This window comes from Electrophorus electricus, chromosome 3 (assembly GCF_041902795.1).
Source record: "Electrophorus electricus isolate QZ-2024a chromosome 3, ASM4190279v1, whole genome shotgun sequence".
In the NCBI taxonomy this organism is placed as follows: Eukaryota; Metazoa; Chordata; class Actinopteri; order Gymnotiformes; family Gymnotidae; genus Electrophorus; species Electrophorus electricus.
The window spans coordinates 270,860-294,698 of NC_137499.1; the positions used below are offsets into that span (position 1 = coordinate 270,860).

The 23,839-nt window shown below is 41.5% G+C and overlaps 3 protein-coding genes across 7 annotated transcripts; 2 read left to right on the top strand and 1 right to left on the bottom strand.

Annotated features, from left to right (window-relative positions):
- Positions 1-384: 384 nt before the first annotated feature.
- On the top strand, positions 385-5,597 carry LOC113567565 (calcium and integrin-binding family member 2-like). Of its 3 annotated transcripts, XR_003409471.3 has the most exons (7): positions 396-876; positions 1,032-1,066; positions 1,652-1,763; positions 2,039-2,186; positions 2,271-2,466; positions 2,984-3,140; positions 3,296-4,191. XR_003409471.3 is itself a non-coding variant. In XM_081708704.1 (6 exons), exons 1-6 carry the CDS (start codon positions 826-828, stop codon positions 5,458-5,460), a joined length of 660 nt encoding a protein of 219 aa, XP_081564830.1. In that variant the 5' UTR covers positions 385-825; the 3' UTR covers positions 5,461-5,597. The 3 variants fall into 3 exon arrangements, 2 of the variants coding, with proteins under 2 accessions (XP_081564830.1, XP_081564841.1); XM_081708704.1 differs by lacking the exons at positions 2,984-3,140; positions 3,296-4,191 and adding an exon at positions 5,343-5,597 and having other exon boundaries at positions 385-876; XM_081708715.1 differs by lacking the exon at positions 2,984-3,140 and having other exon boundaries at positions 388-876; positions 4,042-4,164.
- Positions 5,598-5,777: 180 nt separating this feature from the next.
- Positions 5,778-7,464, bottom strand: sh2d7 (SH2 domain containing 7). Its single transcript, XM_081711680.1, has 6 exons — positions 7,433-7,464; positions 6,989-7,219; positions 6,661-6,750; positions 6,389-6,557; positions 5,885-6,150; positions 5,778-5,796 (listed from the first exon to the last, which is right to left on the bottom strand). Exons 1-6 carry the CDS (start codon positions 7,462-7,464, stop codon positions 5,778-5,780), a joined length of 807 nt encoding a protein of 268 aa, XP_081567806.1.
- A 2,342-nt stretch (positions 7,465-9,806) lies between these two features.
- dapk2a (death-associated protein kinase 2a) lies at positions 9,807-22,332 on the top strand. 3 transcript variants are annotated; one of them, XM_035527365.2, is made up of 10 exons: positions 9,807-9,946; positions 10,544-10,615; positions 16,873-17,094; positions 17,860-17,998; positions 18,873-19,002; positions 19,153-19,201; positions 19,319-19,345; positions 19,491-19,643; positions 20,118-20,163; positions 20,255-22,332. In XM_035527365.2, the coding sequence occupies exons 1-10, from the start codon at positions 9,942-9,944 to the stop codon at positions 20,897-20,899; spliced, it is 1,488 nt and encodes a 495-aa protein (XP_035383258.1). In that variant the 5' UTR covers positions 9,807-9,941; the 3' UTR covers positions 20,900-22,332. The 3 variants fall into 3 exon arrangements, with proteins under 3 accessions (XP_035383258.1, XP_081564826.1, XP_081564827.1); XM_081708700.1 differs by lacking the exon at positions 16,873-17,094; XM_081708701.1 differs by lacking the exons at positions 9,807-9,946; positions 10,544-10,615; positions 16,873-17,094 and adding an exon at positions 17,101-17,418.
- The last annotated feature ends 1,507 nt before the right edge of the window (positions 22,333-23,839 follow it).

The following is a 23,839-nucleotide window of genomic DNA, read 5'->3' on the forward strand; positions in this document are numbered from 1 at the left end:
GGTTTTGTTCATTTATGACAGCGTAATAGGCTAATCATGTGTCAGGGAATAACTGAATAGGTGGTTCATAGTCCAGTAAAGATATACTGTTCCTCTTGTGAAAAAGAATGTTTAAAAAACAAATTTATAATGTAATTCTTGTAGTACGCCAATCCTAGACTCGTTATAGCTTATGAATAGTTTACATTTTGTGTAGCCATTGCTTATTTGGGTTTTTAGTTTTTAGATATATATATATATATATATATATATATATATATATATATATATATATATATATATATATATATATATATATGCCTTCAATACAATAGAATTTCTCTCTGTTTATTAAAACTATGAGCAATGTGAATCAATACTGTCTCAAATATTCAAATGTGAATCAATACTCTTAAAAATATTCAAATGTGAATCAATACTCTCTCAAATATTCAAATGTGAATCAATACTCTCTCAAATATTTAAATGTGAATCAATACTTTCTAAAATATTCAAATGTGAATGAATACTCTCTGATATATTCCGTACTGTGAATGTCGCCCACTGCTGTTTGTTTTGTTCATCGCAGAGGCACTGTTTTGTTCTGGCAGTCGATCTTACGACGTTCAGCGAGAGGAATAGCAAGGCTGACCTACAACAGGTGTAGCAGTTTTCTTTTGGTTGTTTTTCTAATCTGATTTATGTTACATGGTGCTAGTGGACACATAGTTTTGTTTTGTTTTTTTCATTTTAATTTCTTCCGTAAATTAGATCTTGCAATGAAACCTTAATACTGCTGAATGCTCGTGGCATGCAGCGATGTCGAGAGAAGACTCTCCATAGGAAATGGGAAGTAAGCAAACAACCTTCAGAGATGACCAACTCGACGAGTACCAGGTAGCTCACTTCATCACTCTGTAATTCTAGTGGCATTTGGGGCTTTTGGCTATTTAAAAAATACTATTAATGCTGTCTATGATGCTATCTGAAGTAACATTCTACATAAAGCATTCAAAGAGCCATTTGGTAAAACTCAAAATGTCTTCTAACAGGACTGCACATTTTTTACCAGTAAAGAAATTCTGCGGTAAGTGGCTGTTTAATATGATGGTGTACAGATCCCTTGTGTTATTTTATATGAAGGTGTGCAGATCCTTTGTGTTATTTGAGTCCAGTTTGTTTACTCTGCTGTGTTACTTATGGTTTGGTCTGTAAGGGAAGTACAGCTGGTCTTGGATCAATACATGATTAGTTTGGCCCAGCAGTAAATGTCTATAAATACTGTAAAAGTGTCTGTTGTTACTACTACTAATAATAATTAATAATGCATGTTTACCCACTGAAACACTTCTCATTCATATTTGTATGTGATTTTAGTTAACTGTGCTACAGACTACCTAATCTGTTCAGGAACGTTATGTAAACCCCCAGATGGGAAACACAGAAAACTGACCTTTCTGCAGTGCAAAACTACTTCTTATCACTGAGTCTGAAGTTTGGGTTGCAGTTGCTATTTACGGCTGTGATATTACACCACATAATAAATGCAGAAATATTTCTACAGGCCAAGTACTGGTTGGCATTGCAGACCCATAGAGTCGATCTATATGTATCCACTCTGTACTGGACTGACACACTCTCAGCTCATGTTGGGTTTTTCTCCTTTCTCCAGGTTACATGGGCGGTTCCGAGAACTGGCCCCCAACCTGGTTCCCCTGGACTACACAAACAATCCTGATATTACCCTCACCTCCTGTCTCATCACCGCCATGCCTGAACTTAAGGTAGGTTTAAGGAACAGACCTCAAACAATCTTTTTGTTTTAATGTTTTAATGATATCTTTCTAATTGTTCATTCTGAATTATTTAATATGTAAAATTTAACAGTTTAATTATTATTTAATGGTCTAATTATTTAAAGTATGAACTGTCTGTCTATAGGTCACTGGCTTGCTCTCACTAATGACTGTTTTTCTTGGGGCATTCTGACTCATCTTTCTGATTCTCTGACTCATCTTTGTGATACTCTGACTCGTCTTTCTGATACTCTGCTCTGTAGGAAAACCCTTTCCGCCAGCGCATAGTGGAGACCTTCTCAGAGGATGGCAGTGGGGACCTCAGCTTCAGTGATTTCGTGGACATGTTCTCCATCCTGAGTGAAATGGCACCACTGGATCTGAAGATCACCTACGCCTTCAAGATATATGGTCAGGAGTCCAGCTGTTGTGCTGTGCTGTGGGAGCTGGTGTTCTTTAAGTTTGTCTGCTTCACTCCACCTCTGGTCTTGTTAGATTTCAACATGGACGGGTTCCTGTGTGAGCAAGATGTGGAGGAGGTAGTGCACCGGCTGACTGGAGAAGAGCTGAAACCAGAGGAGCGCAAGCTGGTCTCGCACAGGGTGATGGAGGAAGCTGACCTGGATGGAGATGGGAAGCTTTCCCTCACTGACTTTGAGAACATGATTTCCAAAGCACCAGATTTCATTAGGTAATTAACACCTCAGACACCTGACACCATCGTGCCATGTAACAGGAAAATATGACTAAAGTCATTATGGAAAAAGATGTATAAAAACATCTCTAAAACTTTATTTTCACACAGTGTTGTACTGTAAAGTCTTGGGAAAGGTCCCAGTCTGATTCGACTGTTTTCTGCAGCATAGCTTCTGCTGTGGTTTTACATGGTCTGGTAAATAACCGTCATGCTGCTGTTACATAAAGACCCTGCAAAGCCTTTTAGTGCTGTTCCATCTATCACGGGGCTGTAAGCAGATCCCAGTTTATAGCACAAACCATTTGGAAATGGCTTAGTGCTGAGAGCTGAGAGATGAAAGCATTATTGGGCTGGACAGGTATATATATCCCATAATCAGCTGGCTAGGCTGAAGCCGGTTCAAACTGGTTTCCATCCCATGCGAGTGTCAGTGAGGGTGGGGCTTGTGTGCTGGGAGCCGTGCTAATGCTTGGATGTCTAACATGCTGTGCATCTGTCTGGACCTGTGCAGCACTTTCCACATACGCATATGAATAGCTGCAGAATGACCAGAAAAGGGCCATGAAGGAGGACATGAATGACTTGACAGATTCTGTGGAGGATTGTTTGTGTTCTCTGCCTCTGCTCTCTATGTTTTGATGCTGACCAAAATGCCTTTAAGTATACTGGTAAGCTGCATACATACAGATATAGGAAATAGACACTATAGTCTATGGTCATACCAATGTTATACTAATGTAATATTAATGTCATGCTAATGTCATACTAATGTCATGCTAATGTCATGCTCATCCCAGTACCTTGATCTGTGCTCTGGCTGCAGGTGAAAGGATCTTTTGGTCACTTTCAAGGACAGACTGCACAGGAACTCTTGCATAGTGAAGTTTTCAAACCTCCTTCTGACTAGCCCCGACTCCGTACTCTCCGTGACAGAAATCTTTGTGTGAAGTTTCACACGGGCCTTCTTTCAGTTACTTTCCATTCAATTATTATCATTAGATGTGAAAATTCTTTAAACTGTTGAAGGACTATAGACCACCTGGGACTTGGTCACTGATACTCTGTGCTACACAGCTGTGTAAGTCCTCCAGATACCATAAGAATGTGTCTAATCTAAAAAACATGTTTCTGGATTTGACTTTCTTGAAATCTTTGTTCCTTTTTTAGTCTTATTCTCAATCCGATAATTTGCACACTATTATGAATATAATCTTTGCTACTGGTAGAAAACCCTGAAACTCTGCTTTTAATAATACAGGCAACTAATGAGAGATAATGTTAGCAATTACTGGGAGATAATATTTTAAAAGTAAATCTTATTTCAGAGCACAATATAGTATTGAAACAGAAAATCACTTCATGGAAGAGCACTAAATATATATTACTCTTATTGTATTTTTGGTGAGTATATAATGTTTCATGTGAAACACTTTGATTCAGTTTATTGTCTGCTGAACAGAGAATAGAAAAGGTGACTTGTTCATATTTATCTTTTTTATTTAGTCATTTTAAAACAAGAGCATTGTAGATGTTATAAAACTGAACCAAAGAGTAAATGTCTGCCTGTAGGAAGGAGAGCAAATAAAGAAAGATTCAACCCCACTACTGTGTCTGCGTGCTGAGACTCAACCCCACTACTGTGTCTGCGTGCTGAGACTCAACCCCACTACAGTGTCTGCGTGCTGAGACTCAACCCCACTACTGTGTCTGCGTGCTGAGACTCAACCCCACTATTGTGTCTGCGTGCTGAGACTCAACCCCACTACTGTGTCTGCGCGCTGAGACTCAACCCCCCTACTGTGTTTGCGTGCTGAAACTCAACCCTGCTACTGTGTCTGCATGCTTAGACTCAACCCCATTACCTTCTCTGCGTGCTGAGACTCAACCCCACTACCATCTCTGCATGCTGAGACTCAACCGCACTACTGTGTCTCCATGCTGAGACTCAACCGCACTACTGTGTCTGCAGGTAGTAGTGAGCTCACAGCACTCTGTATCTACATTCACCCACACCAATGAAGTCCAGAGGTTCAGACAGAAATAACAGAAATTTCAGGCCTAGAATCAGGTATCACATACACTGGATATAATGAAGTGATTTTGTCTCTTTGGTACTATGATATCTATATGATATCTGTATGCTTATTCTAATATACATGTTTTGGCACAAATACAAACTTATTCAACCAGGTGAAATCTGAAGACTGATGCAAACATCACTGTACTTTATAGCTTCTTTGTTTACAATATTACTACAAAAGATTCAGAATGTCAGATATTTATGAAAGCACAATGCAAAGTGCAATATAGTATTATAACGCTGCATAACGCTATACCAAGTTTTGTTTAACATACATACTAAAGTCAATAAAATACATGACTGAAAAATTACATTTGTATGCAAACATGCAGAAAGCAACTACACCTGTCCAGCACATCACATTCTTTAGAACCTGCTCACTTCTTCTTTCCCTCTGGTAAGAATTTCCACCACTTATGCGTCTGCGAGAGAAAAGAATAAACCCCCTCCTGAATGGTTTGATCCAATAGTTTGATGCACTAGTTCTCTATATTTTGTCTTTTCTGGTGTCTTACCTTCTTTCCCCAAGTGTGCTGTCTGGGCTGCACCTCCTCCACGGTTGCATATGTGTTGCTGTGTCTATCAGGAATGTCCTCGTATGTGTTGATCTCCGGAATGCCTCCTTGCAGGCTCTCAGCTAAGCCCTCATAGGTGTCGTTGGTTTGCTGCTCTGGAATATCTTGGTAGGTGGTGTCTGATGTCTCAAGGTCACTGATTGGTTTGCTGGAGATCTCAGAAAATCGGCCTGGCTCCCCATAACTGTATGAACCCCAGTGTCTGTTGTGTCCAGCACAGAGCCCAGAAGAGGTCTGGTAGAGTGGGTTCGGTTGCAGAGCCGTTGGAGTTGTATGGAGGGGGTCACCAGGCACAGGCTGGTCATTGTCCTCATCCTTGAACACAGCCAATGAGGACGAGGAGACTGATCTGGGTGGAGCTGAGGATGCGTGTGGTGAAGGTGGAGGTGAGGGCTTGGCTGGATGACTGCTGTGAGATTGACCCTCCTCCAGATCAGGCAGCAACTGATGGCAGTCAGTCTGTTGGTACTCTAAATGACAGGGGAGGTGGCTGTTCAGGGAGCTGGATCCCCCGCTCCCCCAGGCAAGCTCTTCATCTGTGCCCATCTCGCATGGCAACTCCTCTGACTGGCTGTGTGGCTCTAGGCCATGGAACAGAGGTCTGCCTGTCAGGGTAGCACTCAAGGAATTCCGAAGAGGTAAGTTTTTCTTCAGAACAGGTGGCACCACCTGGTTACACAAAAATAATGATGATTATTGTACTTTTTGTTGCAGCACTGCTGTTGCAAATAAATATAACAAGATCAGTTTGAAATACCAAAGCAGTGTATAGAACACGTTTGTTTTTCCTTTTAGTGTCATGGCTGGAGACACAGTGTCCTTGGCGATGGCTACCTGAGTGATGTTCCTGTCAATGGAGCTGAAAGATGGCAGTCTGCGGTTACTGCCTTTAGGGGGCAGCAGAGGACCCCTCAGTGTGATATCAGCACGCTGGTCCCACAGACTCCGCAGGGCCTGAACACTTACACCTGAACTCACGCGGGACTTACCATGAATTACATCATACAGGTCATCAGACACAGCCTGAAAGAATGCACAACAGGTCAGCAATCCCCCAACACACCATCGGGCACTGATGCACACTCAATGAACCTCTTCCATATGCAGGAAAACTGCTTATTTTTTGGTGGATAGTCTGAAAGTTTCTTTTTGTGGAACTATTACTTAATTTCTTTTAAACCCTAACCCTAGATAGACTGTAGTTTTACACTCGTCTGTGTGTTCTGTATGTGGAGGTGACTCATACATCATTTTTACACACCTCAGCCTCCCTGTCCACTGTGAGACACTCTCCAAACGGCTGGATGGGTGTGTGTGTAAAGTGTTCAATCAGCTCCAACAGACTCGGGTGAGTGATACAGTCACCACTAACCACAAACACACTGTCCTTGGTCTGGTTAATCACAAAGTGACGACAACGATCTTTTCCCCTGCAAGAACCCAGTATGTGGTAGTGTACCCATTATTAAAGCACTTTTATCAAAAAACAAATATGACATGATTTATGACAATGATCACACTGATGTCTCTTACTTGTAGGAGAGAATGTAGCCGAAGGCTTTCTCACTGAGTCTGATGAGGAAGTTGCCGAGAGTTTTATCTCTGAGCTGGTCTTCAGCTTCTCTGAAAAACAAGTGCAGAGGAAAAACCAGGGAGGTTGTCAGCTGCACTCACCCATAAATAAACTTTAGCTAGGCCATGTAATGTCAATAACAATGTTTTTTATTAGTACAGTAAACATTCAATATAAGCATTACTGTGTAATCTGCTTCCACCAATAAGAAGATATGTTTTCCAACAATAGGATATTCATACTGCAGCCTTGCCTTGCCTTACTCCATAACTGGGTTTACGTGCTTACTGTCGGGAGATGAAGCCATGAAACCAGGTGGGGAAGCGTCCGTCATGCAGAATGAGTGATGCCTGAGTTTCAACAAACCAGGTGAGAACCAGCTCCTTCGTTCCACCTGCAGCCACCTCTGACTGCTCATGCCCGCGGCTGTCAGGCTTGTTCTCGTCTGGCCGTGATGCTCTGCTGCTCAATGGGTTTAGAGTTGCATTGATCTCATCCATCCTCACCATCTCCTTGGATCTTTACAAACACCAAACCGTAGAGGCACAGCAGAAATGCCCAGACACACCTCGAATGGCCGTGTTGCTGTAAAATGGCGCTGCTACTCCTGCCTGCTGCCCAGCTACAGGAAGACTGGCGCAGTTCATTTGACTATTTTTGCCTATTTTCCATTGCATGCTACTAAGTGAGTGTGTCTGTGAATGGTGGCATTGTTGAAGACTTTCTGTCTACCTTTGGTCAATTAGCACTGTTTCTTTGCTCATTGTGATTTTATTGCAATATCAGCATAGCTGATCTGTCTCCACTACTGCCTTGAGTAAAGAAACAAAAAGTGAACACGGAAACATGTAATCCACCAATGCGTAAAAGGTCACATGACCCTGGAACATATGAGGAGAGATGCAATCAACGAGATCCAAAATCAAATACAATGGCTTATGGGGATGTTGTCACTGTCACTGAGTGAATGTTTTACACATGGGGCCCCAAGCATTTTCCACTTAACCAAATCCAGTTTCTTACAACTGACAGAATGTTTCTTATTTAAGAAATACGGTCACTCAATGTGCTGAGAATTAGAATTAGACATTAAGTGGATTTCTTTGAATACATTTCTACAAATGTATTGATGTGAGCGAGTCCAAAGAAAGTGTATAAATGTGTCTGCACTTGTTAGGTGTATAATAGAAATAAATCATACTTGGACAAATCAGACTTTTTCAATATCTTGGCAGAGATGAAGAACCCTCTGCACAATGGGAGAGCAGAGGCTATGGGTGAACCATGGGTGAACCGCCACAGGATCTGCCCTGAGCCTGAGCTACTGACCCTGGGGGAGCTCTAATCTCCTGTGTTTAAACTAGTACTGTTTCAGATGACCATAGCAATCAAGTACACAAAATATTGGACATATAAGTGATCGATATGGAGCATTATTCTAGATTATAAGTGACAAAGATGGAGTATTATTCTTGATCATAAGTGATAGAGATGGAGTATTATTATAGATTATAAGTGGTAGAGATGGCGTATCTAGATTATAAGTGTTATGATTGCACACACACACAAGGAAGAGGATCTAATCACAAGATGTTTTATTAGGGAAATCAAACAGATCAGAGGGGTCAGGCAGGTATTCGCAGTCAGGTTGGTTCAAAGTCGATAACACGAGGCAGAGAACCGGGGGGTGTCCAGGGGTCAGACAGGAGACAAGGTTTGAAACACAGGCAGGAGTCAAAAACCAGGAAGACAAAACCGTAGCTGAACCGTTTGGTACACAGCATAATGTTGGCAATACTTCGTGACGTGCGTGTGAGGGAGGGGACTTTAAGTCAGGGAGCAGTGATGAGAGAAATCAGGTGTGTGCTAGTATTCTGGCGAACCAGTGGAGGCATGTGTGGGAAGAGGTAGGCATGGCAGTGTGGGGTTGAGCGTGATTCCTGGGTGTTTGTAACATTGAGATGGAGTATTCTATATTATAAGCGGTAGAGATGGAGTATTATTCTAGATTATAAATGGTAGAGATGGAGTATTATTCTAGATTATAAATGGTACAGATGGAGTATTATTTTAGATTATAAGCGGTAGAGATGGAGTATTATTCTAGATTATAAATGGTAGAGATGGAGTAATATTCTAGATTATAAGCGGTAGAGATGGAGTATTATTCTAGATTATAAATGGTACAGATGGAGTATTATTCTTGATTAAACAATGCCAGATATGTCGATATTTGGATGATAGAAGAGAAAGGTCCCAGCAAAGGCCAGTGAGTGCATCCGTTTTTGCTGACCTGCAAATTATTGATCCAAAGTAGTCGATTTTATATCCTGAGAACAATATAAACATCAATAAGTGGGAACAGAGAAGTGTAAGGTTTTATAATTAATAAAATATATGTATATAGTTTGTTAATTAAAGTGAAAAATTGTAAGAACTATTGACCAAATTACTATGAAGTTCAGAGTTTGATCTAATGTCATTAGCAGGACCTTAACATTTTCTGTTTGACTGTGTTGATGACTTACATCCAAACCAGATATAAGTCATCAATCAGTCCCATGTAATGATGGATCAGTGTGGTAAGAACATTCTACGCTCCTGGAGATCAAGTACACAGTGTCATAAACATCTTCAGTAAACTCCACACACCTGTATAATCGCATTGAATAAATGACTACTGATTAGTCCTTGTTCTATAACAAAATATATATGAGTGAAATGTAAAATGTGAATTATTATCTCCCAGAGTGCAAAGATCGCTATCCTCTTACATATAAAATTTAAGTTACACAAGGCAATTTATTTAGTTAATTACGAAGACACTCTCAGTTATGTTAAAACAAGCTCAATAACATCATATGACTAGGACAGGGAGGAAATGAAAGATGACTGATAGAAAATAATACCAGCGTGCTTCTAGAATGCGACTGCAGTGAAATGGCTCAGCTTTCCAAGGCGATCTTAAAATGACAGGTTATGAGGTTATGTTGAGCATTATGGCATTATGTTAATCATTGTAGACCTCAGATATCAGAAAACTAAGACTGTCACATTTCACCTTCAGGCCAACTTTACACTCCACGTGCCCTAGCGCGTGCAGCGTGCAGGCGCCACTTCAACAGGTGGCGTCCTGTTTTAGACGCAGAGGCACGAGCGTTCACACGCGCGCCCAGTTACTTTGACATGTTCTCTTAACAAACACACAAACCCAGACAAACATCTAATCACCTAATCATTTATGAGGTAAGAATCCCATGCTTTTCTAATTAACTGTCCTAGATTTTCTTTTCAGATGAGAGTTGTTTTGGGGAGCAGGTCTCCACGCTCATAATTTTGCTGATAAAGCAGATGAATTATTCTGTCATCGCTGAATCAAAACGTCAAACTCGGAGTTTCCTCTAACGCAACTCTCGCCTGTTCTTGCCTATAAAACTGGGAAATTTGTTCATGTCGATCGTATTTCGAATTCAACGACTAATTTTACGATTTCTCTTAATAAATGTGCCCTTTCCATAAGCGACCGTTTTGGTTTTTTTTTGTTGTGTTTTTAACATAGACTGCCTGCCGATGACAAGAGCAAGTATGTATTTAGCTGTAATGTAATATTTCTATCAATTGGCCACTGGGGTCTGGGGTCATATTGCTATTTTTAATTGGATTTAGTCCAAATTTAGTTGGTTTAGTCATTTAGTAAATTCAAGTAATTTTATATGAAAAAAACGATACATTTGTGTATTGGCTAAAAATAAAAATGTTGATGTAATGGGGAGGGAGAGGGAGAGGGAGAGAGAGAGACAGACAGACATGCTCAGCATTCACCACTTATTTCTGTGTGTGTAGAGTGTGGAGAATGGCCATGTGTACGCAGCAGAAGGTTGAAGACGTCTATGAAATTGGAGAGGAGCTTGGAAGGTGAACTATTTAAACCCTTTTTCTTACCATACAATATCATGTGTAACACATGTGGCATTAGACTGGTGTGTGCAGGCTTGCCCTTTTATTCCTACTGGCGTTATGGTTATAATCACGCTGAACGCAGCCAACCAAGAAGACAAAAGCATTTTCTTCAAAGCAAAAGGCTTTCTTATATAAAGAAAAAGGTTTTCTTATATAATTATGCCTTCCAGTTCTGAAGTGTTAACATAGCTTTATTGTCTTTTGGTTATTGTATGCTTTGGCTGCTAATCTCACACCCTTGATTTCAAATATTTTCACTAGTTGTCCCACAGAGGTAAAAATCAGATTTCAGTGAAACATCACAGGATTTAGAATTTGTGTCATTTACACATTACACAATTACCCTGTTTATGTGTGTGTATACATTGGCCAGTGAGTCCTGACTGTCCAGTGACTCCTGACTGTCCAGTCACATAGACTACAGATAGGGAACTATGTTTGCATACCCAACTCCTAGCCAACAATGCAATGTTCAAAAGCAGTTTTGCTTGACCTGAGTGCATGTAGGAGTAATTGTATAAATCTGTACAACATGTATAAAATGTACTGAAATCAGAGAAACCAATACCACCACATCCACTAACACCACTAAAACAAATGACATCACCTCCACTAACACGTCTAAAACCAATATCACCACCTCCACTAACACCACTAAAACCAATGACATCACCTCCACTAACACCACTAAAACCAATACCAGCACCTCCATTAACCATTGAAAACAATGACACCACCTCCACTAACACCACTAAAACCAATGACACCACCTTCACTAACACTGCTAAAACCAATGACACCACCTCCACTAACACCACTAAAACCAATGACACCACCTCCACTAACACCGCTAAAACCAATGACACCACCTCCACTAACACCGCTTAAACCAATGACAGCACTTCCACTAAAACCAATACCACCACCTCCACTAACACCACTAAAACCAATGACACCACCTCCACTAACAACACTAAAACCAATGACATCACCTCCACTAACACCACTAAAACCAATACCAGCACCTCCATTAACCATTGAAAACAATGACACCACCTCCACTAACACCACTAAAACCAATGACACCACCTTCACTAACACTGCTAAAACCAATGACACCATCTCTGATAACACCGCTAAAACCAATGACACCACCTCCACTAACACCGCTAAAACCAATGACACCACCTCCACTAACACCGCTAAAACCAATGACACCACCTCCACTAACACGGCTTAAACCAATGACAGCACTTCCACTAATACCACTAAAACCAATACCACCACCTCCACTAACACCACTAAAACCAATGACACCACCTCCACTAACACCACTAAAACCAATACCACCACCTCCACTAACACCACTAAAACCAATGACACCACCTCCACTAACACCACTAAAACCAATGACACCACCTCCACTAACACCACTAAAACCAATGACACCACCTCCACTAACACCACTAAAACCAATGACACCACCTCCACTAACACTGCTAAAGCCAATGACAGCACTTCCACTAACACCACTAAAACCAATGACACCATTATCATAAGCACACCAACAGCACCAGTGTTATGTCCATTAACCACACCAACACCATCCAGAGTTAAAAGGACATTGACCAACACATTGACTTAGGACACTCAGTAACTAAGTCAAGTACTATGATTAAATATCAACTTCTCATGCTGACACTTGTCAGTGCTGGAGAAATATTGTGTAGCTTGGTTTTGGTATTGTGTAGCATCATCAGTCCAACCAACAATGGACCTCCTGGATCAGATCACTACTGTAGTGATATGTCTAGTGTCTAGTGGTACCACTAGTCAGGTGAACATCAAACACCTCGAGGCACATGGCTGGTGAAACTCTCTTAGGCCTGGAATCTTTATATGTCTACCATAAGGCTTCTCGGATCACCATGAAAGCAGGAGACAGTGAGGAGACTGTGTAAAGGCCCCAGTCTCGCTCGCACTGGCCGTGTTGTTGGCTGCACATGCGCTGTAGTGAAATATGTTACAGGGAACAGTCGATGGGGCCTTGACTCACCACACACTTTCTCCCGAAAAGAAAGTACATCAACATGACTTCTCTGAATGAAACGACTGGTCTTTGATTGAATATACTGTTGATTTGTGTAACATTATGGATGTTAGACAGGCAGGATACCACCAGAGAATATCCTGTACTGTATACAACGTGATACAATACAGGTTTAGTACAGTACATGGTGATACAGTATGGGTTTAGTACAGTACAGGGTGATACAGTACTGGATGATACAGTACAGGGTGATAAAATACAGAATTAGTACAGTACAGGGTGCTACAGTACAGGGTGATACAATACAGGTTTAGCAGAACTTGAAAGAGGACAAAATGGAAATGGTGAGAGACAAGATGATCAAGAGAGTGATCGAATGGGCTGCATGACCTAGGACAAACTGAAGTGTGGTGGAAACCATGGGGAGTGTGGTGGAAATCGGGTGTGAGATCAAACTGGCTGCAATCAAATGAACAGAGTTGTTTTAGCCACTCTAGAAACAACCCTTCATGACACTGAAGATTACAGACACTGAAGACCAAGAGCTACAAGGCCTTCATATTACTCGTGCTTCTGTAAGGCTCTGTACAGCATGTTTTTCCACTGATGTTTCAGTCTCAGTATGTGAAGTTCAATGCATTCCACAATGCAAGTTTTGGCTGGTATGAAGTGTGAGATTAGCAACTGTGGCCTGTTCCAAGTCACCAGAACCAAGCACTAGGTGAGAGTTTGTTGTTTAGACACCAACCAAGATGGGCAGGACACGTAAGAAGGACATTGCCTCCCCAAGATAATGCTGTTCGGAAAAGTAATTTGGGGCAAGGGACTGCCAGGATGTCCACAATAGACCTACATGGAATGCCTGTAAAAATACCTACAGAAGGTTGGTCTGTGCAGAGAGAACTAGATGGAGTTCTTGTATGAAGACCTACAGAAGGTTGGTCTGTGCAGACAGAACTGGTTGGAGTGCTTGTATGAAGACCTACAGTTGGTCTGTGGCTGCAGCAAAGAAAAGCCCAAACCTCATAGAAGGGGAAGAAAGACACTTACTATTGTGCATTAGAACTTATTATAGCATTATAGCTGTATGAAACCATGTGTGAGGTTATATAAACATGTCTAAACATGAGTGAATGTTTTTCAAAACAAATAAAACGTATGAATCCTGGCATATTTGTACATTATGTTTTGGTTTCATGGTTACCTTTACATTTACGGCAATTAGCAGATGCTCTTATCCAGAGCAACTTACAAAAGTGCTTTGTCATTTACTCATAGAATATATCCAAGTACAGTACAGTAGGTTAGAATTAAACATACCAATGAACTAGAATACTGTAGAATACAGGGATGAATGCTGATACATAAAAGTGCAAAATACATAAGGTCTATCTTAAACAATGATAAGTGCTATAAACAATAAGTGCTAGAGTTTGTTAAACAACATAAACAATGCCCTACAATAAGTACTAAATTAGTCAGTCAGTATGGGAGCAGTGTCAGTTGTCCTTTAAATATTCTGCAAATAGATAGGTCTTAAGTCTGCGTTTGAAAATTGCAAGGGACTCTGCTGTCCGGACAGCAAGCAGGAGTTCATTCCACCATCTTGGAGCCAAGACAGAAAATAGTCTCGATGCTTGTCATCCATGAGACCTGAAGCAATGTATTTCAAGCCGAGCTGTACTTGAGGTCCAAAGTACTTGAGGTACAGATCGCGCTTTGACCATTGACCTCATGTATTAAGGGGCTGGTCCATTTTTGTCTTTGTAGGCAAGCATCAAGGTTTTAAATCTGATGTGTGCAGTTACAGGGAGCCAATGAAGGGAGCGCAGCAGTGGAGTAACGTGTGAACTTCGGAAGATTGAAGACCAGTCGTGCTGCTGCATTCTGGACAAGTTGTAGAGATTTGATGGCTCTTAGAGGAAAACCAGCAAGTAGTGAGTTGCAGTAGTCTAGCTTTGAGATCACAAGACACTGCACAAGCACCTGGGTAGCTTCCTGCAAAAGAAAGGGTTGAATCCTTCGTATGTTACAAAGGAGGAATCTACAAGACTGGGTTAGATTAGAAACATGAGTTGAGAACGACAACTGGTTGTCCAAAGTTATGGCCAGGCTATGGGCAGCTTCGGATGGTGATACCAGGGAGTTCTCAAAGGAAACAGTGAGGTCATGGTAAGGGTTGGGAGTACCTGGGATGAACAGAAGCTCGGTTTTACTGGGGTTGAGCTTCAAGTGGTGGGCTGTCATCAATGATGCCATGTCAGTCAAGCATGCTGAGATACGTCTGGAGACCTGCGTGTCAGAGGGTGGAAAAGAAAGAAATAATTGAGTGTCATCGGCATAGCAGTGGTAGGAGAAACCATGAGAAGATATTACATCACCAAGAGAACGAGTATACAAAGAGAAGAGAAGGGGGCCCAATACTGAGCCTTGTGGAACACCAGTGGAAAGTCTACACGGTTTGGATGTGGATCCGCTCCATGCCACCTGATAGGACCGTCCATCCAGATAGGACTGAAACCATCTCCAAGCAGAGCCAGTCACACCAAACCTGGAAAGAACAGAGAGAAGAATGTTGTGGTTCACTGTGTCAGAGGCTGCTAAAAGGTCTAGAAGAATCAAAACAGATGACTGTTTGGCAGCTTTAGCGGCATGAAGTTTCTCAGTCACTGCTATGAGGGCCGTTTCTGTAGAATGTGCTGGTTTGTAGCCAGACTGATTTGGATCATGCAGCTGGTTCTGGGTGAGAAAAAGAGACAATTGATTATAAACTGCTCTTTCAAGGGCTTTTGAGAGGAAAGAGAGAAGTAATACAGGTCTGTAGTTGGTAACGCTGGAGCTGGTGGACTTCTTGAGGATTGGTACCACCCTGGCGGTTTTGAATGCAGTAGGCACGTATCCAGAAGATAAGGAGTTGTTGATGATGGCAGAGATGAAAGGAAGCAGATCTCTTGTGATTGTCTGGAACAGAGCAGAAGGAACTGGATCCAGCGGACATGTAGTCAGATTGCTGGAAATCAGGAATTGAAGAATTTCATTTGTGGAGAGAGGAAAGAAGTCAGAGAGTTGGATGTTGGGGAATGCACGTTGGTTGGAGGGGTGGGAACAGAGGAAAAGGACTGGCGGATTGCTGCAACCTTCTCCTCAAAGAAGGTGATAAAATCCTCTGGAGTAAGAGATGAGGAAGGAGGGGGAGGATTAAGGAGATAAGAAAAAATAGTGAAGAGCTTGCGTGGATCAGATGATGATGATTCGAATTTCTCTCTGAAGCAGGATGACTTTGCAGATGTTACTTCCAGTGAGAACTTGGAAAGGAGAGACTTGTATGAGCTAAAGTCTGAATCTACACGAGATTTCCTCCACCGCCGCTCTGCAGACCTTAATTCTCTCCTGTGGCAGCGAAGTGTTTCTGTTAGGCAGGGGGCAGGTGGGGAGGACTTAGCAGGTCTAGAGGATAGAGGACACAGAAGATTCATTGATGAGAAGAGTGTAGAAATGAAAGTCTTTGTAACTGTATCCAAAGAGAGAGAAGACAGAGAGTCAGGGTGAGGAAGGGTGGACAAAATAGTAGAAGTAAGGGAAGAGGTAGTTATGGAGTGCAGATTGCAACAGAGGAAAGGAGGAACATGTTGGAGAGGACTATATGGAAAGAGAAGAAAGGGAGAGAGAGAAGGATAGAAAGTGATGGTCCGAGAGGTGGAGGGGGTGACTGCGATGCCCGATGTTGTGGTGGTACGGGTGAAGATCAGGTCCAGAACATTGCCCGCTTTGTGAGTCAGAGAAGAGTGGTTGCAGGTGAGGTCAAATGCTGTCAACAGCGGAAGGATGCAAGAGGAATGCAGCTTGTCTGATGGAAGGTTGAAGTCACCAAGGAGAATGAGTGTATTTCCTTCAATGGGGAATTGACTCAGAAGGAGTCATTACTCCTATCTGGCCAGTTAATTAATGTTAATTAATGTGTAATATTCTATAATCTTAGATGTTTTCATATTCCACAGTGTCTGTCAGAACAGTAGGAACAGTACTCCTGTAGATGGTCACTGCTCTTGCATAAGTTTCCCTAACGAGCCTCTATACCTGTGATCTACTTTGATTAATGTGTGTTAGTACAAACATTGCTAGCCGTGACAGAGTGTTGTCCTCACTGCTGTGGCTGCAATAGCGGGCAGTTTGCCATCGTTAAGCGGTGTTGGGAGAGGAGCTCCGGCCACCAGTTTGCTGCCAAGTTCATAAAGAAGCGTCAGAGCGAGGCTAGCCAGCGCGGCGTGCTTAGAGACGACATTGAGAGGGAGGTCAGCATCCTGCAGAAAATACAACACCACAACATCGTCACCCTGCACGACGTCTACGAGAACAAGACTGACGTGGTGTTGATCCTGGAACTGTGAGGACACACACACACACACACGGACATGGACATACAGTCATATGGAAATGCACATACATGCATACACACAAACACATATGGACATGCACACACATACATGCACACATACACACACATGGACATGCACAGACACACACATATGGACACACAAGCACACGCATACTCATGAAGTCCCTAATGTTCCAAGGCTGGTTGTTAACTTTTTTGTAACATATTAAAGAACAAATGGCCAATGGTAGTGAAGTTTCACAGGTGCTTGCCGTGTTTCACCCTACACGACGTCTAGGAGAACAAGACAGACATGGTGTTGATCCTGGAACTGTGAGGATACACACACACACAAACATAGGGACATGGACATACAGTCATATGCACACACACACACACACACACACACACACACAAGAACACACACACACACACACAAGAACACACACACACACTCACACACGGACATGGACATACAGTCATATGCACACACACACACACACACTCACACACGGACATGGACATACAATCATATATACACACATATGGAAATGCACATACAGGCATACACATAAACACATATGGACATGCACACACATACATACGAACATACACACACATGGACATGCACAGACACACACATATGGACACACAAGCACACGCATACTCATGAAGTCCCTAATGTTCCAAGGCTGGTTGTTAACTTTTTTGTAACATATTAAAGAAGGAATGGCCAATGGTAGTGAAGTTTCACAGGTGCTTGTCGTGTTTCAGTGTGTCTGGAGGAGAGCTCTTTGACTTCCTGGCTCAGAAGGAGTCACTGAGTGAAGATGAGGCTACTCAGTTCATCAAGCAAATACTGGAGGGTGTTCACTACCTACACACAAGAAACATCGCTCACTTTGATCTTAAGGTGTATGCCCTATCCTCGCACGTATGTGAGGTGTATGCCTTACCCTCACACATCTGTGTGAGGTGATGTCACTACCCTTGCACGTCTGTGTGACTAAGGTATATGTTGCTACCCACGCACGTTTATTGTGAGGTGATATCACTGCCCACGCATGTTTATGTGAGGTGATGTCACTACCTACACACATCTATGTGAGTCATTTTGTCTGTTATTTCTTGTGTTAAAGTCTGGAGTGTTGGAGTGTTTCAAATGAACAGCAAAACCCAGTTGGAAGCTAAAGGAAACCATACCAGAACATTCTGACAGTGAAAAGGACTAGTTTGGGTGTTGTGGAACTAGTTAAAACAGAAGCAGTGCCTGTAGAAATTCAAAAATAGTTTAAAAAGGTGAAAAAGTGCACACATCCATCTTCAGCTGCTAAGGGGAACTGCATTTCACACAACTACACATGAATGGAGCAGCCAGGAAAATATTTTTTACTAAAACAAAAGCTGCAAACTGCACAAACTGTTCATGTACTCATATATCAGGGATCTCCAGTGCCGGTTGTGGAGGGTAAGGGTTGAGCTCATATATCAGGGCTCTCCTGTGTCTGTCGGGTTCAGCACAGTTGGGTGGTAAAACATTCTAACAAAACTGTCCTAGTCAAGCCATCTGTCCAAACTCTAATTATCAGCATCATCTATTTACTGTGTAAAAATCTGACTGTTCTTAGAAATACACGAATAAGGAATTGTGCTTTGTGTCTGGAGCAGATCATTGATAACTGCTGATATAACTAGTCAGCTCTCATTCTTAGTTATAGATAAGTGGCTTTGTGTGTTATTGCTCTGTTTTGAGAGGTAATCGTTTGTGTGATTATCCTTTTCTGTAGCCTGAAAACATCATGCTTCTTGATAAGAATGTTCCTCTGCCTCGGATCAAACTCATCGATTTTGGCTTAGCTCATAAAATTGAGGAAGGAGCTGAATTTAAAAACATCTTTGGAACTCCAGAATTTGTGGGTAGGATACAAAACATACACAGAAATTACAAGCCAAGCATGAATATGAAATATGAACAGATTACACAGTTTATCTGTGCTGCTGATGTTTAGGCAGTTGTACGACACACTTTTGGTTTTGTTTGCATGTTCTGTCCAAATGCTTTTTCAGCTCCTGAGATTGTGAACTATGAGCCTTTGGGCCTGCAGGCCGATATGTGGTGAGACTTTTGTTTCAGCTTTGTTTCAGTATATCCAATGTGATATTTTATCACAATTTTTTTCACACATTTTGTCACATGGTTAGTGAACAAACTAAGCACGGTTTTCTGTTTTAGGAGTATAGGAGTGATCACTTATATACTGTAAGTTTGGGAAATGTTTTCTAAAAATATCCTTGAGCTTGTTTTAGCATTTTATCATAATTGCTGTGACAGCTTGATATTGATCAGTTGACTTTGTGTTTATTTGTTTGTCCATGTTTGTGTGTGTGTGTGTGTGTGTGTGCAGGTTGAGTGGGGCATCTCCATTCTTGGGTGAGACAAAGCAGGATACATTAGGAAATATTTCAGCTATGAACTACGAGTTTGATGACGAGTTTTTCGGCCACACCAGTGAACTCGCAAAGAGCTTTATCAGACAGCTGTTACAGAAAGACACCAAGTAAGTGCTGATGGCAGACGGGGTCAGTGGGGTCAGTTAGTGTGTGTCACAGAGAGTGCCATAGATGTTAGTGTATGTCACAGAGAGTGCCCTAGATGTTATTCTTCCACAGAGTGCGCTAGATGTTAGTGTGTCACAGAGAGTGCCATAGATGTTAGTGTGTGTCACACAAAGTGCTGTAGATGTTAGTGTGTGTCACAGAGTGTTGTAGATGTTAGTGTGTGTCACAGAGAGTGCCGTAGACATTGGTGTGTCACAGAAAGTGCCGTAGACGTTAGCGTGTCACACAGAGTGTCGTAGATGTTAGTGTGTCACAGAGAGTGCTGTAAACGTTAGTATGTGTCACACAGTGTCGTAGATTCTAGTGTGTCACAGAATGTGTCGTAGATGTTAGTGTGTGTCACAGAGAGATCTCTTTGACAGAGTCTAGGAGTAATTACTTATCAGAGGTGCTGTTGGGTTGTTGCTTTACAGAAAGAGACTCTCAATTCAGGATGCATTAAACCATCCCTGGATCAAGGTAGGAATTCACTCCCTTTTCTTGTTTTTTCCCACATCCATGACGTCCACTCCTTCACCCTGTCTGTCTGTCCTTGTCCTTGGACTTGTAGTCTAGTGAGCACAGGGAGGAGCCCAGCAAAGCCCTGGAGAGGAAGTGTGAGCATCGACAGCTGAAGACCAAGCGGCTGAAGGAGTACACCATCAAATCCCACTCCAGCATGCCACCCAACAACACCTACATCAACTTTGAACGCTTCGCCCAGGTGGTGGAGGACATCACAGGCATGGAGGACACCTTCAGCCAGCTGGCCTCAGCCCAGGCTGTCCTGCAAGAGGACATCGATGCACTTGCTTCCATCTACAGCCAGAAGGAGCTGTGGTACAGAGAGGAGAGTGAGAGCATCCATCACGATCTCTCACAGCTCCACTACGAGTTCCGCAAGGTGGAGACGCAGAGGCGAGGCGTGCAGGAGGACGTGAGGGCAGTGGAGGTGGCCGTTGGCCGTGTTAGTGAGCGCTACAGGGAGAGGCAGGCCCACTTTGAGGCACTGCAGGAGGAGCTGGGGGCAGAGCTGCACTGGGTGCAGGAGGTGGTCGGATCAAACCAAGTGGTTGGCAGCAGTGGGGGGGGATTCCCCAGCTGTAGCTTCAGCAGTGTGTTTAACTCAGATTTGAATGAAGCAATTAAGGAGCTACTGAACAGGTCCTGTGGGGGAGATCTGCTGACAGGCCTCAACCTAGACCAGCAGAGATGATACACACACACACACATGAAATTAAATAAACTTTATTTCATTTCACTGAGCCTATTACCTACTATAAATGTGCACACGCCAAATAAACTTTATTTCGTTTGATTTGATCCACACACATCATGACCACATTATGATCTTCAGTGCTGGGAAGACTCACTATTACATGGAATTTTCGGTTCTAAGATATAACAATATAAAACACTCCTTACAATATGAAAAATGACCAAACAAATAATTCATGAGAAATTTAGAAATGTTTGTATTGCCAATGCCTGAAGATTGCAGATTTTTAAAGTCTTATTTCCATCCGGACTATGCTGGTGGGTCTCCAGCTGTTATCTGTACTGCCCTGTCAGATAGCATACAGCACATCTGCTGAACTATTATATTGTAATATATAATAATATTGAAATATATAATATTGTTGTATATAATAACATTGTAATATATAATGTGATTATATATAATAATATTGTAATAAATAATGTGGTTATATGTAATAATATTGTGACTTTTTTGCTTGAAGCCAGTGTATCATCATGGCGTTCTGTCATTTGTATCACTATGGAATGTTGATAAATGGGCAGATTATTTAAAATCTTACATAAGAAATCCAACACCAATATTGGTCTGATTTATTTGTGTTCATAATCCTGGACACTTCCCTCTACCTCATTTCTGGCATTTGTGAGACAAGTGTCCAGTGTTTTTGTCCATTTGTTTGTGTAGGTCTTCAACAGAGGTGGCTGTACTGTGAGATATGAACCATTTAATGGTGGTGAGAAGCATGACTGTAGTTTTACACTGTTTTGGGATTTTCTTGAGTTCTTAGACAGCTAGATGAGTTGAGTTGTGTTTAGAGAATGGTTGATTAGTTGAGCTGAGTGTTGGTACAGAGGTTGGTTGAGTTGAAATTTATTTGTGAGTTGATCTGTAGTTGGGAGTGGAGCTGTAGTTATGTGAGTTGATCTGTAGTTGGGAGTGGAGCTGTAGTTGGGAGTGGAGCTGTAGCTCACCTGTCAGAGCTGGTAAGGCAGGGCCTGTTATTTCCATATGGAAAGGACATAGTCATAAATATGTTAGCTGCCCTGGATAAGAGCATCTGCCAAATTCTGTGAATGTTTAGATATTCTGTTATACCTTCTCTGCTCGTCAAGCACGTGGATGGACGTTGTTCTCTAAAGATCTGTCACCTACAACAACAAATGAAATCTTGTGAATGAACTAAAATGAAAAGGGTTTTCATTCTGATTCTTTGGTAATAATGCAACACTATGCGTGCAGTTATCTGATTTAAAGTTTTAGACATCAACTAAAATAGCTACTACTGAGTGCAATGATTTAAGATTCTCCTCATGGTAAAAATACATTTTATCGCTATAGTGGTAAACATTGGTTTATTAAAAAAATAAATAAATAAAGATTACTTCTTTATAACATGTCCTTAGTGGCTGCATTTCTTTATTAACCATGGTGTGAAATAATCAGGATTTGTATAATTTATTCTTGAAATATTAATTAATGCGCATTTTCTCACTAAGACCTTTCCTGGTAATCCAAATTGGAATCCGAATTTGAATGATCCCAAACTGCTGTCATTTTTGTTATCATGATTATGTGCACTAGCCATTTTCCATTTTGTTTCCATATTCTGCACAATTTATAAATTATAAATATTAAACACTCACTCATTACATCATAGAGCACAGTTGTAACGGTGAGCGGTACGGAGGCGGACGCATGTGCGGAGAAGAGCGAGATTTATTAAGGCCAAATCCAAAATCAGAGTCGTTGTAGTAGTCCAGTGTCATATTACCAGCACGGAAAGCACGGGGATACACAATCAACAAAAACACACGAACGCAAACAGGGAAAACAGGCCACAACAGATACGAGGAAGAACTCTGAGACTAAGAAACACGAAAGCTAGTAGTACAAAACTCACATCCATTCGTTCACACGCAATGAACAGCAAACACACAGCTCTCAAGACGGTTTAAACACATGAACTTAACAAGACCAGAAACGAGGGACAGGTGTGGAAAACCAAACGAGGGGCGGAGAAAACGAAACCATGGAACGGAACAACTAGGAATCAAAGGAAAACAGACACTACAAGGAAACACGGAAACGGACATCAAGACACCATTGGTGATAACACTACATGTTCACTGAAAATTCAAATAGTGACATCTGTTTATATTTAAAACTAATCGATCACATCCTATGTGAATAATGCCAATAAAATTACAGTGATACTTTTACAATATGCAAAGAAAATTATGCAGTTAAACATAAACTTTATTTAAACTGTATACAGAATTGACCCTGCAGTTACAGATACACCCCAATGTGCTTAAATCCAAAATGACTAACATTCAAATGTACTGAGGTATTCAGGGTTTCATCAAACCATGATGTCATTTTCCTGGTCCTGCTGCGTTGGTGTCTATATTTAGAAGTGAGGAGTGATTTGAATTTGTCTGTATAACTCATTAACTGTGGGTCACTCCATTTAAAAGGAGATGTATCTCAAGTCGCACACATGTACACAGATGTTTTTGAGAATTGTTTTAGGTACACTTATTTTATTCAGCTGGAGTAATTCATTTAGTTAGATGGCCTAATGCTGACCATGATGGGGTTTGTGTGTGTGTGTGTGTGTGTGTGTGTGTGTGTGTGTACATGGGTATAAACATATTGTTTGACACTCTGAACCTTGTGGATTTTATACTCTTCTCACTGCATAGTAGGTTGGGAAAAATGCTATTTATGAGTTGGGCAAACAGATTATGTGATTCCTCTACAGCAAGAAATCTGTTATGTATAATTGTCTCAGGTGAGTTGGCAAACAGGCTCAAACTAAAATAGTTCAATAAATACTCAAAACAATCTAGACAAAGACATTGAAATTAAATTATTTAAATTGTATATAACAAT